Here is a 21840-nt window from a genome sequence, read left to right as displayed (position 1 = left end):
AACTCCTCACTGTCAGATGAAAAGAAGCGGCTGGCGACTTCACATGTATTGAAGGATAATTGGCCAGGTACCGCTGGGGAGAAAAGGGGGGGAAATCCAGAGAAAAAAACTAAGTCATTCATTCAACGATTCTGTTCTTAATCTTTCATGTTTTCTTCTCATTCTCATAGACACACACGCACTCACAAACACACACAAAAATACTGAAAAAAACTTTCTAATGGCGAGATGTAATCAGTGGCCAAAACACTGGAGCCTGGTTCGCTCGTTAAGCTGCACTTTGCTCACCATGTTCGATGCATTGTCCGCCGTGAGGCAGAAATGGTTGTCTTTGAGGTCCCAGCTGGCTAGCCCTTCTCTCCGGCTGGCTGCAATGTTCTCCTTGGTGTGGTCGTCCAGGAAGTAAGAAGTCTGAAGACAGCGAGCTTTAAGGTCGAATTCTTCATTAATGAAATGCACAGTCAAACTCCGATAGGGTTCCACTGTACGGCTTGACCACATATAGTAGCACAAAACTCCGCTGTTTTTAGCTCCGCTGCGACTCTGCGTGCAAGTTTCATATAGCTCAGGTATGGCAACCTGACTAAAATATATGTGTGGGATGGCTTGCTGTACCATTTATCCAGTGTCTCTACCAAAGCCGTAAACCCAGCCGTGGTCACCCTGTCGAGGGGCATCATATCTTTCTCTATGAACTCCACTATTGCCTGAGTAATTTTGTGGTGCCGTTTTGAATCTCGTTCCTATAGAGATATATACTCTCGATCATTTCGGTCAGTGATCCCTGCCAGGTAGCTTTCGTCCAACTTGACACACTTGTGGTCAGGTTTTTACCTATGCAATTGTCATACATGGCCTTGTGATACTTTCTTAAATGCTGGAATAGGTCTGTAGTGTTAGCCCTTGTTGTAGCTATGGTAGCAAGGCACATTCTGCACAATACCTGACTGTGTGCAGCAACTTCTTTCCTAAATCCAAAATAGGTCCGGACAACCAACATACTACTCCTCTTTGACACTAGAGTCACCTCTTCAGTGTTTGGTTCTGCTGAGGTGATTTTCACAAGATAGTAACGTTACTGCTAGAATCAGAGTCTAGCGTGGTAAGTTGTTGTCTTCATTTACTGCACTCACTCGCATTTCATGTGAGCGTAGGGTAGTGTCTGTACGTGAACCCCACTTAGTTGGGTGTTTCCGACCCTCTAATTGGTTAGATTGTGTAACGTTGTTTTAAAAAAAAAAACCTTTTTTTTTTTAATCACATCCTTTGCCATTTGGAAATTGCGTTCTATTGCGTTCAATGTCAGGGAGTCCCCCCCCCCTTTTTTTTTCTCCCTAATTGTATATGGCCAATTATCCCAATCTTCCGAGCCATCCCAGTCACTGCTCCACCCCCTCTGCCGTTCCGGGGAGGGCTGCAGACTACCACATGCTTCCTCCGATGCATGTAGTCGCCAGCCGCTTCTTTTCAGCTGACAGTGAGGAGTTTCACCAGGGGGGATGTACCGCGTGGGAGGATGACGCTATTTCACCCAGTTCTCCCTCCCCTGAACATGCACCCCAACCGACCAGAGGAGGCGCTAGTGCAGCGACCAGGACACATAGCCACATCCGGCTTCCTTCCCGCAGACATGCCTAATTGTCTGTAGGGACGTCTGACCAAACCAGAGGTAACACAGGGATTCGAACCACCGATCCCCGTGTTGGTGGGCAATGGAATAAACCGCTACGCTACCCGAACGCCCTGCAATGTCGGTTTGAATTCGATTAATCATTAGTTTTTGACATCCTAAAATTAGACCAAATTGCTTTTATATGAACTGTACCATTGTTAAGTTGAAGTGAATCCCAGACACCCATTTTTAAGTAGACTTTTGGTGCTCACCCAAGTTTGAAAATGTCTTTCATACTTGACTTAAATGTACCACACTCTCAGAGTATACAGTCCCGTGTCTACAAACAACCCTCCGACTCGCCTAAAGGCGTCCCACGTGCTGTTCAGTTAAAGTCACTCGCTCTGGCCTGTCAATACAGAGTAGTTCATCATCTTGCATGACTGAAGAAGAGGGCCCTCCAGGACACTCTGGATCTGTTTTGCAAGTAAATCTGTACTGTGGTGCTTCTACAAATGTCACATGACAAAGAACTGCTCTGACTGTACGTTTGGAGTTTGCCAAGCTGTCAAAATGTGTCCTGTTGGACATGAATGACAAAACTGTAGTTCAGTGCTGATAACTTGTTTTTCTTTAGAGTAACATTATGTCATCGTCTGAATTTGGTTACAATTCTTTTGGCCAAAGGAATAACAATGAGTCCCCAGCCCAGCAGTGAATGACGGATACAAGAGCATCCTAGCAGATGGAGTTGGACAAGGGACGCTTACTATTTAAGACCTCCGTGTATATCCCGGGGTTAATCCAGTTAGCCGCCACCAGGCCTCTTCTTGTGCTGCACTGTTGGCTTTATAAAAGACTAGTGGTCTCTATCACGTTGACACACACACACACAGACAAACACACACACACACACACTCACGACACATACAGACTCAGACTCGTGGTGGTCTGGTCTAGCCTTAAGCGGCTTAGTGTTATTGTTGTCCCAGCTGACCAGTGTCAAAGCTTAAGAAGTAGTTGGTGTAGTTGGTTAAGAAATGAGTGAAGTGTTTGATTTTATTTGTCTTATTTTTGGTCACTCTCTTGTCTGTTAGGACTGTTTGATCTGCCCCCCCCCCCCCAACATTAAGTCTGAAGCCATTATCAGAACAAAACATTATTAAGGGAATTTTGGCTGAATGTTTTAGGAATTTTTCAAACTAATCTACCAACGTATGTCATTTTTTATGTTATCTTTTTGATGTGTTTGATCCATATCAAAGCCTGAAAAGATTCACAAGGGAAACATATTGAAGGGAAAAGGTGTTTCCCTGATGTAGCATTCAAGGCCCTTAATAGAGAGTTGCTGCTAAATCGGTTTTTAAAAATAACATGTAAAGCTCATGGTTACTTCGCCTCCAGCTTTAAGAAATTGCTTGGACAAAACTCACACTAAACTTCTGTTTATTAGTCTGTCCATAAAATCGTGGAATGAAACAAAAGGGCACACATAGCCTGACACAACCCTTTATGTTGGTATATTAGATGCTGGAAGCTATAGCAGCGCTCTGTCCCCTGAGATGCAAGCACCAATACACACAATAAGCAAGAAGAGAATTATTCAGAGGAGAATTGCATTATTACACTCACAACAAATGACATTTAATTAACCTTTTGTGTTACAGTGTTGTGGAAACTAGCAGAAACAAAAAGGAATGTTGAAACAGTTGCTCTCTCTGCTAATTTTCTAACTTCTCTTCACCTACACCCCTCTCCGCCTCTCTTCAACAGGTCGTGGGCAGGTGTGATTGGTGAGTTTCTCTCCTTGGACCATCTGATTTCTTGGTGGCGCTTCATCCAGATTATTGACCGATAGCCAGCCCCGTGTTGCCGATCCACCTATCTTGACGTGGCAGCGTGTTGCCACATTTGAGTTTCTGAAAGCGAGCGCAAACCCAGGAACCAGAGGACTCCCAGCCACACACCTCCTACACACCCCTGCTCCCCCTACCCTTTATCCTTACCCCCACCTCCCCCAGAGGGAGAAAACAGAAACCACATCCACCATGGTGCTGTCACAGAGACAACGAGATGAACTGTGAGTACATACATTCTACACACACACACACACACGCAAGCTCATTTGCCTAGATGGAAGTTTTTCCACAACCATGGATGCAGGTCACTTGTTTTTATTTTTCACACTAGTTAACAGAAGCCAGTGGAATATAGCCAGCTGCTGGATTAAAATTGTCTAGAAGGGGGTAAACTGGAGATGCATGGTTGTTGTGATGTAGTTCCTTCTTTTACATTAGTGCATAAAAAAACAAAAATGTGGAAGGGATGTAAGATTCAGGGTGCATCGTAGGAGGAGCTTGTTAAGTGTGAATATTTTATAACCCATATGACAGGAGCAAAGACGAGAGGGGGGATGGGAGGAGCCAGGAATAAGAGAGAGAAGGAGAAGAAACTACAGAAAAACATTGTCTGTAAATGTGAGCAGGCCCATGGAATGGATTCTGTGTCGCGGACCATGCACTACACATTCTGTTTTTATACAGCTACTTGTAGACACTATGAAAGGACATTTCCGGTCATAGCCAGTCAACCTCATCTGTAGTTTCATGTATGGGGGGCTAATGGGCAGTGTTCTAAGGGTCAGTTAGAAATTGTATTGACAGACAGACTATTTGCTCAAATAAGCTGGGATACCTGGTTTATGCCAAAACAACATGAATCTGAAGTAAATTTACACCATTTTCGGTGGAGAATGTGTAGCCAGTCCTCAACAATTGACTTTTTTTTTTGTTCGTTTTTAAAACAGTAATTGTGGGAAATAAGTCAATTGACTGAATGCAACTGACTCAATAGTTGCATTCAAATGTACGATCCTTCTTTGACTATTATTTCTGGATTGATTCCCTGGCTTTGTTCTTTACCTTTTAGACATTTCTATTCATCAATCTTTGTCAGTCCTCCTAATATCCTTGGGCTTCTCGACACCAAGATGCTTTGTGCTGATTTCTAATTACTTAGCCAAAGACCCCTCCCTGCAGAGTCATTGATATAGACTCAGGCTAGTACCATACTAATATATTTTGGTTGTGGCCTGTAAATTGCTACTGTGGCCAAACATTTTCTTTGCTCTCCAAGGCTAGGGAGTTGTCTGGTGCCATACTGTAAAGCCATAATGTTAGTTGTGCACTGTAGACAGGATATGGCCTTCCAATCCCCCCTTTCTGTGCACACACTCTTGCCAAAGGTGATCTAATGCTCTAAGTTCCCAACACACTTCCATCCATAGGCTAATAATAGACACAATTTTTTTTTCACTTACACAGTACACACAGGTTACAATTACTGGCCAGCCAGTCAAGGGCCTCTGATACCATAGCCTAAATTTAGAAACATTTCTCATGAAATATTCACCCCTTAACTCAGAAAAGACCTGCTAGTCTTTTATACAACTATGTGTTTGTGTGACTGTCCCATTTATGTGTGTTTGTGGTTGCTTATTCTTTTCCTTGTCCACACTCATACTCATTGTTGGGTCCCTGGTTTCCATGACAGTCCCGAACACACTTTCCCAGTTATTCGATCCAATCCTTTTCACCCAAAGGATTACAGTTTCTCAAGGCTGTCACTCACGTAGCTTACATTTAAGGTGGAACTGCATAATTTTAGCTATAGCTGAACTAGAGTGTTAGGCTATGGTCACACATGCACGAATGCAGGCCCGCCTGTTGAGGCAAAATTCGTATCTTTTCATGCTGAATTTGGGCAGTGCAGGATGTGATACCAGGTGGGGTCAACCACACACATACTTCTTTGCTATTGGTTGAGGCTGCGGATTCGCCGGTCAAAGTTCACTAATGTTGAACTCCACACGAAGCAAAGATGCAAGTTTCCTTCACCACCGGAAGCGAATATTTTATTCGCTCCTTCACTTGCATAGAATGGAAGTGAACAGGAGGCAAATATTCATCAATGTTAATTTCACGCATGTGTGACCATACCCTTAGGCAAGATATGGACCTTTGTGTTAAGGAGAACTTAACTCATTTTTGTCAAGGAGGAGCATCCTGCCATCTACTCTTTTGTTCACATGATTTTTTTAATTAACCGTTACAGGTACTAGTTAAATTATATAATGTTATTATTGTGAAATGGCAATGTGCTGGTGGTTATTTCAAGTATATGCAGTACTTTGTTATTGGTGAGTGGTATCATGAGTCACCATGAACCACTTATGCGATATTGGTGAATGAACGCACTGTAGATTGTTACTCCCTTGGCCAAAGCTTGTAGTGTTTTGCACTATTTGAACCTAAAGTTTCTCTCTCTCTCTGTCTCTCTCTCAACCCTTACTTTCCTCTCAGAAACCGGGCTATAGCAGACTATCTTCGTTCTAATGGTTATGAAGAGGCTTACTCCACCTTCAAGAAGGAGGCAGAATTAGACATGGTGAGAAACTAACAACATGTTAGCTGTGCATATTCATGTCTTTACGGGAGTACCATGTCAACAGACAGAACCTGATCCATTTCTAAGTCCCTGCATGTCTTGCTTCTCCATCTCTTTTGATAGAATGAAGAGGTTGATAAAAAGTATGCAGGCCTTTTGGAAAAGAAATGGACCTCTGTCATCAGATTACAGAAGAAGGTGAGTGGTGTTGATCCAGTAGTTCATGACAATTTTCACTGTATTTCTGTGGGAAATGACTTGGGTAGTGCATTGTCATGTATGCATGGTAGACAGATTTACATAATTTGTATGTGTTTGCTTCAGATCAATTATTTTGTTAGCACCACAAACACACAAACACACACACACACACACACACACACACACAGAACCACAAAGGATAGGCACAACAAAAGTATTATCAGCGTCATTTGACTCGGTTTCCGAGGCTCACATTTTGTTGAAATTACAGCACATTTCTCCATGCATCAATACGTAATAAAACATTCTTAAACTGCAGCATCTTCTGGGATTAATCCTGGAGCTGTTCCAAGAGTGAAATTGCCCCTTATCACACCACATTTTCCAAAAAAATCCACAGATATAATTTAAAGGTTACAGGCTGAAAAATAAATTGGTATGACTACATTAATGTGTGTGCAAACTGCTGTGTGCTGATACAAGAGATGCAGATTGGATTAAAACATTGGCCCAAGTAAATACAGCTGCCAGTGTGTGGATGTGTGTCTTCCTTCTTTTCTTTTTTTTTTTTTTTTTGCTTTTAATAAGATCTTTAGTTTTAATCTTGCATGAGGGAAAACATCTGGGATATATGCACTCAGATTTTGTGCACCTGCCCGCCACCTGGGCGGCACAGTGGCCCAGTGGTTAGCACTGTTGCCTCACAGCAAGAAGGTCCTGGGTTCGAACCCCAGGCCGTCCAAGGTGCTTTCTGTGTTGAGTTTGCATGTTCTCCGTGTGTCTGCGTGGGTTTCCTCAGGATGTTCCGATTTCCTCCCATCATCAAAAAGACATACATGTAAGGGTTAATAATCCTGTTTGTACCCCTGACCAAGGCAGTAGGAAAAAGAACTGGAGTTGGTCCCTGGGCACTGTGCCACAGCTGCCCACTGCTCCTATACAATAGGATGGGTTAAATGCAGAAGACAAATGCAAGTGTACAATGACAAAAAATAAAGTGGCTTTCTTTCTTTCTTCACTTCCACCTCATTTATCCCCCTCCTTTAAACCTATACCTACCTTCCCACATCTCGTTTCTCTCTCTGATTATCCTCACCTACTTTCATCAACCCATGTCTTTGCTCCAGGTAATGGAGTTGGAGTCAAAGCTGAATGAGGCAAAGGAGGAGATGACACATGGTGGTCCTGTAGGCCAGAAGAGGGACCCCAAAGAGTGGATCCCACGTCCTCCAGAGAGATACGCCCTGAGTGGGCATCGTGCACCCGTTACACGCGTCATATTCCACCCTGTCTTCTCTGTCATGGTCACAGCCTCTGAGGATGCCACCATTAAGGTGTGTATTTGTGCCAAGGGAGTGTGGATCAAATAATGTCTCACTATATGTTGGTGTATTAGGTGGTGATGCAGTGATATGCAGTTGACCTCTCATTTTAGTGGGCCAATTTATTCCTGTTGCAAATTTAAGATTCTCACTCATGGCAAATTCGTTGATTTTTTTTCTAGAAAGATTTGTGCTGTCATGAAGAATATTTATGCTAATTTAACAAGACCACTCTTGCTCTTTTTAATTGTAAAATGGCGTAATTGACAAGGTTCAGCTATTGCCATGTGGAGAAACGAAGTGAAGTGAGGGGTGTGTTCAGGTTGCTGTCAGAATTTGTCTAGATGAAAGTGGAAAATATTTGTCCAGAGGTAAAAATAAAAAGATCTTGATCAAAAAAAAGTGCCTAGATGTTAAAACCATTATAACCATTATATAGTGTGTGTGTAGTGATCAGCCAGTATGTTGAGCCCTGTTAAAAACAAAACAAAAAAAAACACTACATAGTTTTTAGTGTTGACTGAAGTTATCTCATATCATTGGCATCCACCAGGTGGGAATACTGAAAAGTGAGTGAGTTCTAAGTTTGGTCCATGTATTTTCTCAAAGTAACATTTCATTAGCTGGCACCTTGCTCGTAGGGTCATGATGAAGTTTGCTAGTTTAAGATCATTGAATAACTATCGGTAGTATGAGGACACTACAGAGAAGATCACTGAATAACTATCGGTGGTATGAGGACACTACAGAGAAGATCAATCAAATGTTGGTGACATTCACAGTAAAATGGTGAAAACTCACATTTGCAGTAACCTCGTTGTTTTTGCTTCACAACTTCCATATTTGTTGAATGAAAGGACCGTCTCTATTTGGTGGCCATGTGTCATTTGGTGTTGACATTATAGAAGAAGAAAAGAAACAGGCTGGAAGGAAGGTAAAGAAAAGTATGTGTGACTGTTTCTAAAAGTCTCCAATGTGGCAGATAGAGTAGATAAGCTGCTATTGACTTTTCAGTAGATGTTCACTGTCTTTATAGGGACTGATATTTGAAAATATTTACTTGTTACTTTAACCTGATCAGTGAGAATCCATACACTGTCATTGCAAGCAAAATAGACTATGAGAGTCCTGTCAGTGTTGTGTAATTAAACAAGAAAAAAATGAGGAAGCGACAGTTTGGTTTTGTTTTTTGTTTTTTTTTGTTTTGTTTTTTTTATTTAGATATATTATCATGAAAATTATGTCTTGAATGCAACTGGAACCCTTTAAATGTCAAAGTAATGAATTTATAACATTACAAGTTCAGTGAAGGTTTTAAATCATATTTAAAGGACATGGTCTGGAAGGGGACATTTTTGTTGTTCACGTGGAAAAATTAGCGAGTCCTTGTTGGAACATACAACTCACTATAACGTTTTTCTTTTTTTTTATTCATTTCAAAATCACAACACCGTGTTACTCTGTTATTATAATGTGCATGAAATCTTGCAATATTGATTATGGTGTCGTATTTTGAGTCATCCTGAAGTGAGCACCATTTTACAAAAACGTTTGTGTTGGTATATACCAGGACTAACAAGTAACACTGTTGGCTTTGTTTAGGAGCTTTTACAAGCTCAGTCTGTGCTGTGCAGCACGCCACACCAGACCACACCATGGCCTTTGCAGTGCTGATCCTCAGATCAAAGGCATTCTGCAGATCTGAAGCCTGTTTGTCCTCTATTCTCAGCTTTTGCATCAACATACTATTTTTCCCTTCGCTGCCTCCTCCTGCTCCTCCTCCCTCCTTTGCTCTTTTTCGCTTTGTCACTGCTCATCTTCGTTGAAATGGGCTGATGCTGCCGTTGTCAGCGGCAACGCTGTTGCATCGTTCACAAGAACACCGCTCCCAAGGAAAGATGAAAATCTCTCTCTCTCTCTCTCTCTCTCTCTCTCTCTCTCTCTCTCTCACACAGCCTTTTCTCTTCTCCCAAGCACTCATACTGATCGAAAGTAGACCATGTCAACACATTGTTTGATCTTAACATCATTTGGAATTAAATTACACAGAGGTGTGTCAGTGCGTTTGAATGTGTACCTGCTCATTCACTTTGCCTTGTGTAAGGATTTGATGTTTCCATTTATCTAGTTTGACCTACCCAAATCTGCCTGTCTAATAAGTGTTTGGGACTCTAAACTGTGTCTGTTTCTGTAGGTGTGGGACTATGAAGCTGGGGACTTTGAGCGAACCCTAAAGGGCCATACAGACTCTGTGCAGGACATCTCTTTTGATCAGACAGGAAAGCTACTGGCCTCATGTTCAGCTGACATGAGCATCAAACTGTGGGACTTCCAGGGATTTGAGTGTATCCGAACAATGCATGGTATGGGATTTTCTTTGCTGCATTAAAGACGCAGATAAGTCTCATAGCTCTTACACAAGCGCATTGAAGCTTATTCTTATACAAATGGAGTGGCCTTGCAAAACACTCTCTAAACTGTATAGTGATATTATAGTGGATATCAAAGCTCTACACATCCTTCAAAATGTGTTAGTTTTAATTGCAAAAGAGGCCTTGCTTGAAAATGTGTTGTCTTTTTGACGCTTATTTGACTAATTTTATATTTGTTTTGATGTAGCTTTACATCATGTTGCTCTTTTTTGACAGCGAGTTTTAAAGGAAAACATGGTTGCATTGAGGTGGGCATCCAATATAGTTTGTAACTGTTGAGGTTTTATATACTCAAGTACATTCTAAACCATTACAAAGTTAGTCTGACTTGATCTTCATTTGATTTAACCTGGAATTAAAATCAAGTGATTCCACTTGGCTCCGTTGAAATATGCTGTCCTAAAACATATTGATGAGAGATTCATGTATGGAGAAGGACACAAATACATTTCAGACCTGAATATTTTAGTTTCTAGTTTAAATATACCCTGGAGAAAATTTGAAAGACTCGTTAAGATTATAAAAACTAAACATCACTATGACCATTTCTCCAAGAGAGATGGATGAAGTGTTCCCTCCAAGATGGATGAACACGCAAGGAGGAAGCAGTTGCAAAACAACTGCAAGGCTGTATGGTCAGGCCTCTCTTCATACTTAACCAGCCATTTTGTGAACTATCCACATATCTGGGCTTTGGGGTAGGGTGGCAAAATGGAAGTCCCTTTTCCCTAAAAGAGAACATCCACTCTCATCTTAATTATGCAAGAAGAACACAGCCAGTAGCCCAAATATGTTCTGGGAAAAGTCTGACAGTCTGCTGAAATCCAGGAGCAACATTTGTTCCGAATTTCAAGAGATATTGTTGACATTGCAGTTGTGTTATTGTGAAATGGCTCAATTTGGACCAAACCAGTTCAATCTGTGACTATATCTAAATGTACCTAAAAAGTGGATGTGCGTTAGAGATTACCTTGTGTTTTGAGTGAGCTTTAACTTTTCTAACAAATCGGACTGGAAGAAACTTGAGACTCTAGATGTTCTCAGTTGGTGGACCTTCCAAACTGAGTTGTAACTGTCATAAAAGGTGTTTCAAACATGTTTTAAATGTAGGGCATGCATACTTACACAAACAGGCTGTGAGTTAGATTTTGATTTTAAATGTATTTTTAGAAAAAATTTAGAAAACTGGATTTTGTTTTTTCTGTTGAGGTCTAAGGCAGTCAAATGTGGAAAGGTTGCTAGATTTTAATAGGATTAAAAAAACAATATTTGAACTATATGTGGTGAGTTTAATACCTACTGTATATGTGTTAAAGTAATGTTTGAAATTGAGTAACTTGATGACGAATATTAGTGCAGTTACTCAAAATACTTTTGCCACAAGTTCAGATGCTAGAGATACATTTTATACTATGTATTCATCCAAGTTCATGAATACCTCGAGTAAACATTACCAAAGATAAACACTGTGCACAATAATTAAAATGTAAACGGTTCTTTCAGCCACACATTCAAAGCCATTGTAAAAGATGAAATGGGGAAAAATATTTAGTGCCTCAAAGTTTAGAGAGCTGAGCCTTTATAATGTCCTGCCAGTTTTAACCTCCTTGACCCAGATGGTTCAAGTAGCTAGTAGTTAAATGACAAAACACTCAAGCATTATGGCAAATTAGCTCTCTCCCATGTCTTCTAGGACACGACCACAATGTGTCTTCTGTAGCGATCATGCCCAATGGAGACCACATAGTATCTGCCTCCAGAGACAAGACCATCAAGATGTGGGAGGTTGCAACTGGGTAAGTAAAGGTCATGCTGTTTGGAACTCAACGTAAGCTCTTGTACTGTGGTAAGAGGGATGTAACTTTGTTATTTTCTATCTTTTCTCTTTTTATTCTTTCTAATTACCTCCTTAGCTTGAAGGGTAACATCCCTATCCAGTATCAGCTGTTTCCTGCCAATTCTCACATTTGGGAAAATCCCCCAAAATAGGACTTTTTGGGATTTTTGGGGGGTTGGAGTATGAGCTGTTAGTGCAACAGGGTATCAAATTGGTCTCATAAAATATCTCATAAATTTATCAACCATTAATTTTGATCAAAGAATGTTGAATCAGTTCATCTGGATACAACGTTTGAGAAATGTTTCATCACTCATCCAAGTGGCCTCTTCAGTCTCAACTGACTGCAGGTATCTCCCCCCTAATAAACAATACAGTGGCATAACGACCGAAAACGATAGGTTCCATATGCATATTGCCATGAGCATTAACTAGAGTCTCAATGGCAATCTGTACTATTCAAAGAGGATTTGGGAATGTTTGCAATCACAACATTGTAAGATGGCGACAGATGTACTCTTAGACCCCCCCCCCCCCCAAGTTCAAGGATGGTCATTCCGTCTTCACATAGATGACCTCTTTGACTCCCTCCCTGTTCAAACCAGCATTCCTCCCTATTAAGGATATGCATATCCTCATCCTTGAAAGAGTGGCCACTGGCCTGTAGATGGGTGTAGACCGCGGAGTCCTGGCCTGACGCGTTAGCTCTTGTGTTATGCCATCCTCATGGCCAGCGTCTACTTGGTTTCCTTGAATTATGAGTCACAGCAATGATACAACACAGAAGCGCTAATGCATCAGGCCAGAATTCCACAGTCTACACCCATCTAATCTAGAATTATAAGTTCTATCTATCTATTCTTATTCTATCTAAAATTTTGGTGTTTAATATTTTATAATTATACTACTAAAATTGATGGAATAATCTAATCAGTCTCATTAAGTCAGTCTGAGAAAATCAGTCTTATGAATCAGTCTCATAACATGATTAACCATTAACTTTGATGTTCAATAATTATAATTGAACCATTCAAGTTGATGGAATAATCCGTGTTACACCAATTGGAGTACTTTGATTGGCAGAGAAAGGCTACAGTAAATATTGTCACAAAACAGGCAGGATAATGACTTCAGTGAAAACAATTTATTAGAACAATCAAAGAAATTCAACTAATACTAAACACTAATCAAATAACTGATACTGATCAGGTACAAACAATGATGAACAGCAGGGTAATGATCAAGACACAAAAGGTGATATGAGGTAGTGAGACTGCAAATATTTTGCATGCGCGTGTGTGTTTGCACGCGCACTGAAAAGTTGGGGTGCATGTGGGGAGTGTGCATGGGTGCGTTCTTGCACGCGGTGAGGAAATGGTACCACAAGGACAAAGGATGGTTGTGTGTGTGAGAGGAAGGCTGGGCGGAATTGTGCAGATGAGATGGCGCGCAGCGAAGAGTAGGGTTGGGCATCGAGAACTAGTTCCAAAGGAATCATTAAGAATGTGAAATTTCGATTCTGCCTATTGGTTCCTAAATAAATGTCACTCGCGCTAAAGTTAGTTTCTGTTTCCGTGGTGGCGGCATGCAGCTTCCATAGTTTCCGCCTCCGCAAATTAAATGTGCGCCATCATGGACCAGAGCAAGCGGCGGTCGAAAGTGTGGCTTCATTTTGCCCTGAAAAAATTAAGGGTTGGCACAGTGCAACGCCTCATGCAAGGGAGGATGCACAACGAATATGGCCGAACACCTTCGCCTACACGGTGTACAAATTAACCAGTGTACCATGTTTGACACGTTGCGCTGGTCTCCATCTCCTGCCTCGGCATCCTTTTCAGCCAACCCTAAGCAAACAGCAAGCAGCACCTTGTCGCATTTGTGTAGGTGAAAATTAACATTTGGCTTATTCGCAACAGCGAGACAGCGAACAACTTATACATGAGTGAATTGCTGTAAACTGTATGCAAATACTGAAACGTGTTTTTTCTGTGCTGAACGCTCACGTATACAGCCTGAGAAGGCAAATATGCTCATTTTTCTAAACAAGAACTGTTTCTAATTTAAGGAGTGTAATACCTGGTAGTCCAGACCAGGGTGTGACTGTCTTTATTTCTTCATCTTCATGTATGAAGACAGTTGTTGTAAATGTAAATATAAGAATGAGACTTCCGCAATGATCCGTTGTTAAAACAGAATGGCTTGTATAAAGTTTTTTTTTAAATAATTTTTTCTTCTGTGAAAGAAGCATGTGACCTGTTTTCACCCCGCCTCACAAAGAACCGGAATCAAGAATCGTTAAGAACCGCAATCGGAAAGCAGAATCGGAATCAAAATCGTTAAAATCCAAATGATGCCCAACCCTAGCGGAGTGTGGTAAGGTTAAGACAAAATGAGAGAGATTGCATGTACAGTCTATCTACCAAGGTAATTTTGCAAACAAAGAAACAAAAATGAAAGTAGAAAATGAACAAAAGAAAACTAGACGTTCCATCTAGCAAACTCTTATGTGGATCAGTGTGTGCAATAGTACTTTACTCAAGTAACAGTGTCAAACCAAAAAAAATTAAAAGGAAAAGAACATAAAACTAACAGTCAGCCTTGTGTAACTCTTAGTACGTGAATCACAGTGTGTACCTAGATCATGGATGATTTCAGCTAACAACACTTTTCTCACATGAGATAATCAGACCAGTTGCTAAAACTAACTGCCCAAATGCAAAGCCTTGATGATCGATCTTGCGGTGATCAGAGTCCTTGTTGTCCGACAAACGGCACGGGGCATGGGTTCAGGAAAACAGTCTCTCTTCCTAGTTGTCCGGCGTTGAAATGCAGCTCCGCTGAAAACTGTTTCTTTCTTCTAACAGCTCATCAGCTGAAAATCCTCAATGCTTCATCTGTTACCTGATGATCCTTTGCGATTGTGTCGACGTTTAAGAAATAAAAATGGATCCAGTCGCCTTCTGTTTCTGTGGAAACTGCCTGTCTTGTAGGAACATTTATCCGGTTATAACAGCTGATTAGCTGATGAACAAGACTAGGTTATCTTCAATGAAACCGTGGCCAGCGGTAATTTGAAGACACGTGGTCCTTTGTTCTTGTTGTTCTTCTTCAGAAAGGGTTCTCTTTGAGTGCTGTGAGTGCACGGTCCACAGCGAGAGAGATGAATTTCAAAAACCGCATTGGTTTTATTAGCAAAATTGCATCACCAGATACATATTACTGTAACCAATAATACTACAGTGGGTGGAAATCACCTGTGAGGTTGCGCAGGGAGTTGTGGGTATTGTAGTCCACGGGCGGTGCTGGTCCCTACAGTGCTACAAGCTTAGACATGAAAGGGTTGTGTTTGATTTGGATCAAACTGTCTCTTATCAGTGATGGGTGCTGACATACTTTTTTTGAATGTTTGGCATGCTTCTAGACAAATGTACCTGGATATGCAAGGATTCAAGACCACATGTCTACATGCACCCCTACAAGTTCAACCAGTAGGGGTGCAGTCTGCAGATTATTACCATAAATTAGGATATAATCTACATTTGCACATATATTGATATTTTTGATATTCCATCCAAGACTGATGTCTTGGACCAAAGTGTTCATCTACACACTCCTATTCCCAGGTACTGCGTGAAAACATTTGCAGGCCACAGGGAGTGGGTGAGGATGGTGCGTCCCAACCAGGACGGGTCCTTGATCGCCAGCTGCTCCAATGACCAGACGGTGCGCGTGTGGGTGGTTGCTTCAAAGGAATGCAAAGCCGAGCTGCGGGAGCATGAACATGTAGTGGAGTGTATTGCTTGGGCCCCTGACAGCGCCCACCCAACCATCCTAGAGGCTACGGGCTCTGAGGTACCTACAGCAGTGCAGCATTGCAGCAAAATGTGGGATTGGGGTGCACCAATTTTGCCTGGGCCAGTGTATTATTGAATCGAATATTGAATATACATGTGATGTTCAGTGATGAATTGCTTTGTTTTTCTCCATACTCCCATAACTCCTAAAAGTTCTGTAATAGGGAATATGTTTGTTTAAATGCAGAATCACGCTCACTACTGCGCTTGTTTCTGAGTGTGATCTAAGCAGTAGCTCCGTGACCGTACTGGGTCACGGAGTTATTGAATACAAAGAGTGGTAGTCATCTTCTCATCCTATATAGCGTTTAGTATAACAGTTCAGAGCACTGGCCTTAGTAGATTTTTCCGAGGACATGAGCCTTTTGTGAAACAACTGATAATGGATTCATGGCAACCTGACAGACTAGAACCCATTTTACTAGAGACACAGGAATGTACGGTGTAAGATTTCGGACACTACTGAATGAAGGAGCTGTTTGTCCTGGTCAGATCTCAACATACACAGGATATCATCAGCCCTAGACAGGAAGGGATGTTTTGAAGCATCAAACACTGGTTGCAGCTTTTACAAGTCCTGAGGCAGACACAGTGTGGTTGCACTTTTCCTAGACAAGGTATTCAGATGTGGCTAACTGGTACTACAAGGTGCCTGAATTATTTATTATAAATCACTCTTATAATTATTGTAACATGCCCAACTGGCATTTGAAGTTACAAATTGAGAGTGAATTTTAAAGACTGAATCCCAGATAGTATCTTGCTGTGTCATGGCACATCCTCTGCTCTTGGCGACTTTTATCATGTGTTCTTTTCTCATTTACCAAATGTGAAGGTAAGATGACAACAAAGGAAAATCACTGGTGTTTGGGACAGGAGAGTAGACCAATGGATATTTCATCGAAAAATGTAGTTTTCCTCTCTAATTCTGTGTTGTTTGGGGTTTTTACCACTAGTGAACCCTTACATATTAGTGCTTTAGACACTTAATTAGGGACCATTTCATAAACCTTAATAAAATCCCATAACCTCCCTTCTCTCTTCTTCAGAATAAGAAGAGTGGGAAGCCTGGCCCCTTCCTCCTCTCTGGATCCAGAGATAAAACGATTAAGATGTGGGATGTCAGCACTGGCATGTGCCTTATGACTTTGGTGAGTAATGATGTGTAGGATACGAACGAGTCGGCTCAATGGGCAGCTCCTTTAACACTAGAACGACCGGGGTTTCACTCCTATCCTGAAACGACCATGGGCAGTCAAAATGGCCGCCGGTTTTTAAACTCTATATTCTGTCAAGATAAATACCCAATTGAGATATTAATGCATTTCATATGTTAGTATGTCTGTTAAGAAACGACTGACACCAAAATTAACATTTTAACAACTTTAATACTGTTGTTCAAACAATTTAAAATCGCTGCTGTCCAACACCTGTAAATACTGTAACGTGTCGGTGGTAGTCATGGTGTGTCTTAAATGGTGTCTGTAACCAGACATGTTGGCAATAATCAAGAATCAAGTTTAGACTATTTCTCTGTGCTGGAGGACGCTAGTGTATTTCTAGGACAGCAATGAATTTCGCAAAGGAAATTATGCGACCAACACACATCATAAATAGTGACATGATGCACAAATTACGAGCTGTCTTTTTGATGGCTCATGGTCGTTTTAGGTAGATGTTATCATAACTTTTTTTGTACATTTGATCTAAAACTCATTTTAATGCAAATATATGCAATGTTAGGAGCATTCAGGAAGTGGCAGTTCTGTATCTTTTTTTTCCACCAAGTTATTAAACTTTGAAAATCCAAAACTCAAAATGACGGCCTTGGTCGTTCCAGTGTTAAGTGAATGATGGGAGCTGGCTCTTGACTAAGAGCCGATTTTTTTTTTTTTGTTTTGTTTTTTTTTTAAATTAATTCAAGACAGAATAATAGGTTGACCTTTTCGTCACACTGCTCAGCCACGTGCACTCCATCCACTGACTGAATGTTGTGTTGATGTCTGGATTCAGACAGAATTGGGTAATGCGTCAAAAATGCAAGTCCTCCCATTCACTTTGAATGAGAGCATTGTGTTTATGCTGCAGCGGCGCTCGCCGCAGGGAGTTCTGCAACAAAACGCGGCAGCGTCCGACAGAGTTGAGCCAGATCCAGCTTTTGCCGTAACACAACCCGACGTCACGGTGGCCATCACGTAAGCCAGTGATCAGACTGAAGACGCCCATGTGGGCCATGATCGCTGCGATGGCCCATTGCGGCGAGCACTGATCGCGATGATTCATGTAGTGAAATGCCCACACCGCTGCAGCAAGGCACCCCATGTTACCTGATTCTGTCTGAACCCAGCCTATGTGCATACGAACAGTCTTGTGTGATGACAGAGAGAAATCATACCATCGGGTTAAAAGTAGGCAGGGGGCTGATGGTCTACGGTTCTGACGGCCTGTGGTTGCCCCGTGTTATTTGCTATTTAATTTACCCCTTTCTTTTAGCATTTTTAACACTGGCCCAACGCTCCAGGCAAATCAGCTTGCCAGGTCACCGGCAATTATCTCGGTGCTCCCGATGGCCAGTCTAGGTCTGGCATTAAGAGCCAAGCATGGTGAGGCTTTTTTTGTATGTTGTGCCGGTAAACCTCAAGTTACCAAACATAATGTTAAATTGTGGTATTCTGGAAATTATAAATGTTTAATACAATTACATTGAATAATTTAAGTGATATGTGCACACATACCAATCATAGGTCAAAATATTGCTGAATTTAGCTGAATCATAAAAGTGAAAAGTGGTACTAAGAGCCATTTGGGAGCTGTTATTGCTGAGCTGGATCACTAAAAAGAGCCAGAATTCCCATAACTACTGGTAAGTCCCTTGTGTGTCCCTTTTTGATTCGGTTGCTTCAGGTATTTTAAAACCTGGTCAGTTTAGTGTTTGCATTTGAACAGGTTGCACCAGCCGTCTCGATGTGAGGGGATGATATTTTTAATTGTGCTGGGATTTGCATCGTTTTCCTCAGGTGGGTCATGACAACTGGGTGCGTGGGGTGTTGGTGCATCCTGGAGGCAGGTTCATAGTGAGCTGTGCTGATGACAAAACTCTGAGGATCTGGGACTACAAGAACAAACGCTGCATGAAGACCCTGTGTGCCCATGAACACTTTGTAACCTCTTTGGGTAAGTCAGAATCATGCATAAATTTTTTCTGCTTCGTTTTGATCTTGACAAACCAGATACTGTTGCTGTCGCAGGCGTTTCCATGATGATTGCTAATCTGTGAATATGTAAATCATTACCACTTTTAGCGTTCCTAATTCTGAAGGCTACACAGAACAGTTCAAAATGTAGATTTAAAATTGGCCAAGTAGAAATACTTACTTCAGCCTTCAGATAAGCATTACACTGTCTTTTTTGGTGGCCCTGAAAGCAATAAAAAAAGGAGTGTAAATTACTTGACTCATGTCCAGTGAAATGTATCTGAAGTGATGTCTCTCCATCCCCTGCAGATTTCCACAAGACGGCTCCTTACGTTGTAACGGGTAGCGTGGATCAGACGGTCAAAGTCTGGGAGTGCCGCTAAGACTGCCTCAAAAACCCGCTCTACTCCCCCGATTCCCTCCCACCTCCCTCCAACAGCAGCCCTATAACTCTGGCTTACCCCCTCCCCCCAATCCCTCCTCCTCTTCCCCCTGCACCACAGTCCTATTCCCTTTGCCCCTACGCCCACCCAAGCCCTCACCTCTTGCACTCCATACCATAGTTTACCCAAGCTCTTCCCCTCCTCTCCCTAATACCTTTCCCTTCTTTTCCCCTAACGTGCTCCTCCCCTAAACCAGTCCAGCCCTATTAAGATGGCTATTGTCCTTTTATGTAAATTATTCTGGATGTAGGGTACGCTTAATGTCACGCAATCTCTTGACACATAAACACACTCAAAACGTAAGAAGTATTCCTTGCATGGTGAGTCAAACAAGAAAAAAAAGTTGTATACTGTTGAATTTGCCTAATTTGCATACTGTTGTCATGACTTCCTATCGGGTCAAAGGGTAAATATCCTTGTGTGCTGGCGCAGGTGGATTCTGGGTAGCTGACAGTGCACGAAAAATCAATTGCATCCCTTGTCGAAGGGGTTCATGAAGTTTTTGTTTAGTTTTGTTTAATTTCATACCTCCACTGTCGCGGTCTGTCGCTGGATGGGTGGTGAGAGAGAGGGTGTGAGGGGAAATAGACGTAAACGAAAGGGAAGAAGGGAGGTTTCTATGACTATGAGACGATGCGGGGGGGTATCTGAAAGTTGTAGCAGATGCGGCCCATCAGTCAAGTCATATGAGTGGTGCTGTGGGTGAGCATGTGTGTGTGTGTGTGTGGATGCCTGTACTTTGTGTGCGTGCGTGTATCCGTCTTTGTATGTTCATTATGACAGGAGAATGGCTACTCCGCCGTCTCTCCTCCGATAATCCCGAGGGAAGGGTGTCCGACGAGAGAAGGCGGGAGGCGAACTTCTCACCCACTGTGTTCATTCATACTACTTTATCTCTGTAACAACTTGCTTTTTAGTAGACACTCACAGGACCTTAATGATCCCTATGCTGCTGACAGCACACACACCCCCTAGAGAAGGTGTGTTTGCGTTTTACAGAGGAAACAGCCTGCTCACCTTTACGTGAGGTCTGCGCGCGCGCGTGTGTGTGTGTGCGTGTGTGTGTGTGTGTGTGTGCATTGCCCCAGAGAATCCCCCAGTGCCCTCTCGCTCGCTAACTCTTTGCCTTGTTAACCCAATGAGGGCTTTCTCACACGGGATTTTCATTCTGCTTTCTGTGGTTTCACTGCTCTCTTTATGCACACATACCGCACATACACTCTCAAGTTCACATACACACGCACAGGAAAAAAAAAACGTGTATCAATATATCTGGATGTCATTGTTTGCAACATAATGAAATAAAAATCTGTAAATATAACGTGCCTTCTCGTCTCAAGGTGTTTGCCTCTCCACTCATCTTCCCAAACTAGATGCTGAAACCCCTCAGCACTCAACCAATGTCTCCCATTGGAAAACAAGATCAACTTTATTGTCCCTGAGGGGAAATTTGCCTTGAGTAATAGTGCTACATACAGCTGCAATCAGCTTAAAACAATACATAGCCAACACAGCAAGTCTGTAGTACCTCAAAGACACAATAAATCCCATACAACAAAAATAAAAAATGAATATTGCGCATGCCCTGTGAGATGAAAATAATAAAAACCATGAAGCTAATGCATAGAACTAGAAGAAAATGTCTACTTTCTTATGCGACATTATATAAGGATGGAACTGGTTAAGTAGAATAGAAGTTGGGAGAAAAAGTTGAAGCGATTGTTTTTACATTTGCTGGTTCTGTACCATCTACCTGGAAGTAATGGTTGATATCCGGAATATGTAGACTGTTTGAAGGGTCTTTCACTATTTTCTGTGCATGTCTGACAACAGTTCTAATAGCTATGAGGGTGGGATTTTTCAGTACATACCATATACAGTGCCTTGCGAAAGTATTCAACCCCCTTGACGGTCATCACTAATTTCTGGGGAGAATAGCGTGATCCTCCCATGCGCTACGTACCCCTGGCGAAACTCCTCACTGTCAGGTGAAAAGAAGCGGCTGGTGACTCCACATGTATCGGAGGAGGCATGTGGTGGTCTGCAGCCCTCCCCGAATCTGCAGAAGGGGTGGAGCAGCAACCAGGACAGTGGGGTAATTGGCTGGATACAATTGGGGAGAAAAACGGGGGGGGGGGGGAGATTAACGGTCTTGCTTGTGGGTATAAAAAACACTGTAAAGTTCATTAGCCGGGGGTGAACTCCATCAGAAAATGAAGACAAGGGAGCATAATACTGAAGTAGGAGACAAAGTGATTAAAATGCAGAAGGGGTTGAAGGGATACAGAACCATATCTAAGTGTTTGGATGTCCCACAGAACACTGTTGGATCCATTGTCAGAAACTGGAAGCTGTCTCGCACCAACCAGACGCTTTGTAGGACAGGCCGTCCCTCAAAGCGAAGTGTCCGAGCAAGACGTGGGCTGGTGAGGATAGCCACAGATGATCCTGCGATCCCTTTGAAGGAGCTCCAGAGGTCAGTGACTGAAACTGGAGTAA

General features: G+C 42.1%; 1 protein-coding gene across 1 annotated transcript in view; it reads left to right on the top strand.

Moving 5' to 3' along the window:
* Window positions 1-20662, top strand: part of LOC130116569 (lissencephaly-1 homolog B) — a 30114-nt gene extending 9452 nt beyond the window's left edge. Inside the window, exons 2-11 of the mRNA XM_056284509.1 lie at window positions 3386-3692; window positions 5974-6058; window positions 6182-6256; window positions 7387-7593; window positions 9776-9944; window positions 11707-11809; window positions 15474-15702; window positions 16754-16855; window positions 18722-18878; window positions 19208-20662. Coding sequence (XP_056140484.1) covers window positions 3661-3692; window positions 5974-6058; window positions 6182-6256; window positions 7387-7593; window positions 9776-9944; window positions 11707-11809; window positions 15474-15702; window positions 16754-16855; window positions 18722-18878; window positions 19208-19281 — 1233 coding nt within the window. The 5' untranslated portion in view covers window positions 3386-3660 and the 3' untranslated portion in view covers window positions 19282-20662. The remainder of the gene's footprint in view (window positions 1-3385; window positions 3693-5973; window positions 6059-6181; window positions 6257-7386; window positions 7594-9775; window positions 9945-11706; window positions 11810-15473; window positions 15703-16753; window positions 16856-18721; window positions 18879-19207) is intronic.
* Window positions 20663-21840: the final 1178 nt, after the last annotated feature.

Source organism: Lampris incognitus, chromosome 8 (genome assembly GCF_029633865.1).
Source record: "Lampris incognitus isolate fLamInc1 chromosome 8, fLamInc1.hap2, whole genome shotgun sequence".
Classification (NCBI taxonomy): Eukaryota; Metazoa; Chordata; class Actinopteri; order Lampriformes; family Lampridae; genus Lampris; species Lampris incognitus.
This window is presented reverse-complemented; position numbering and strand designations above follow the sequence as displayed.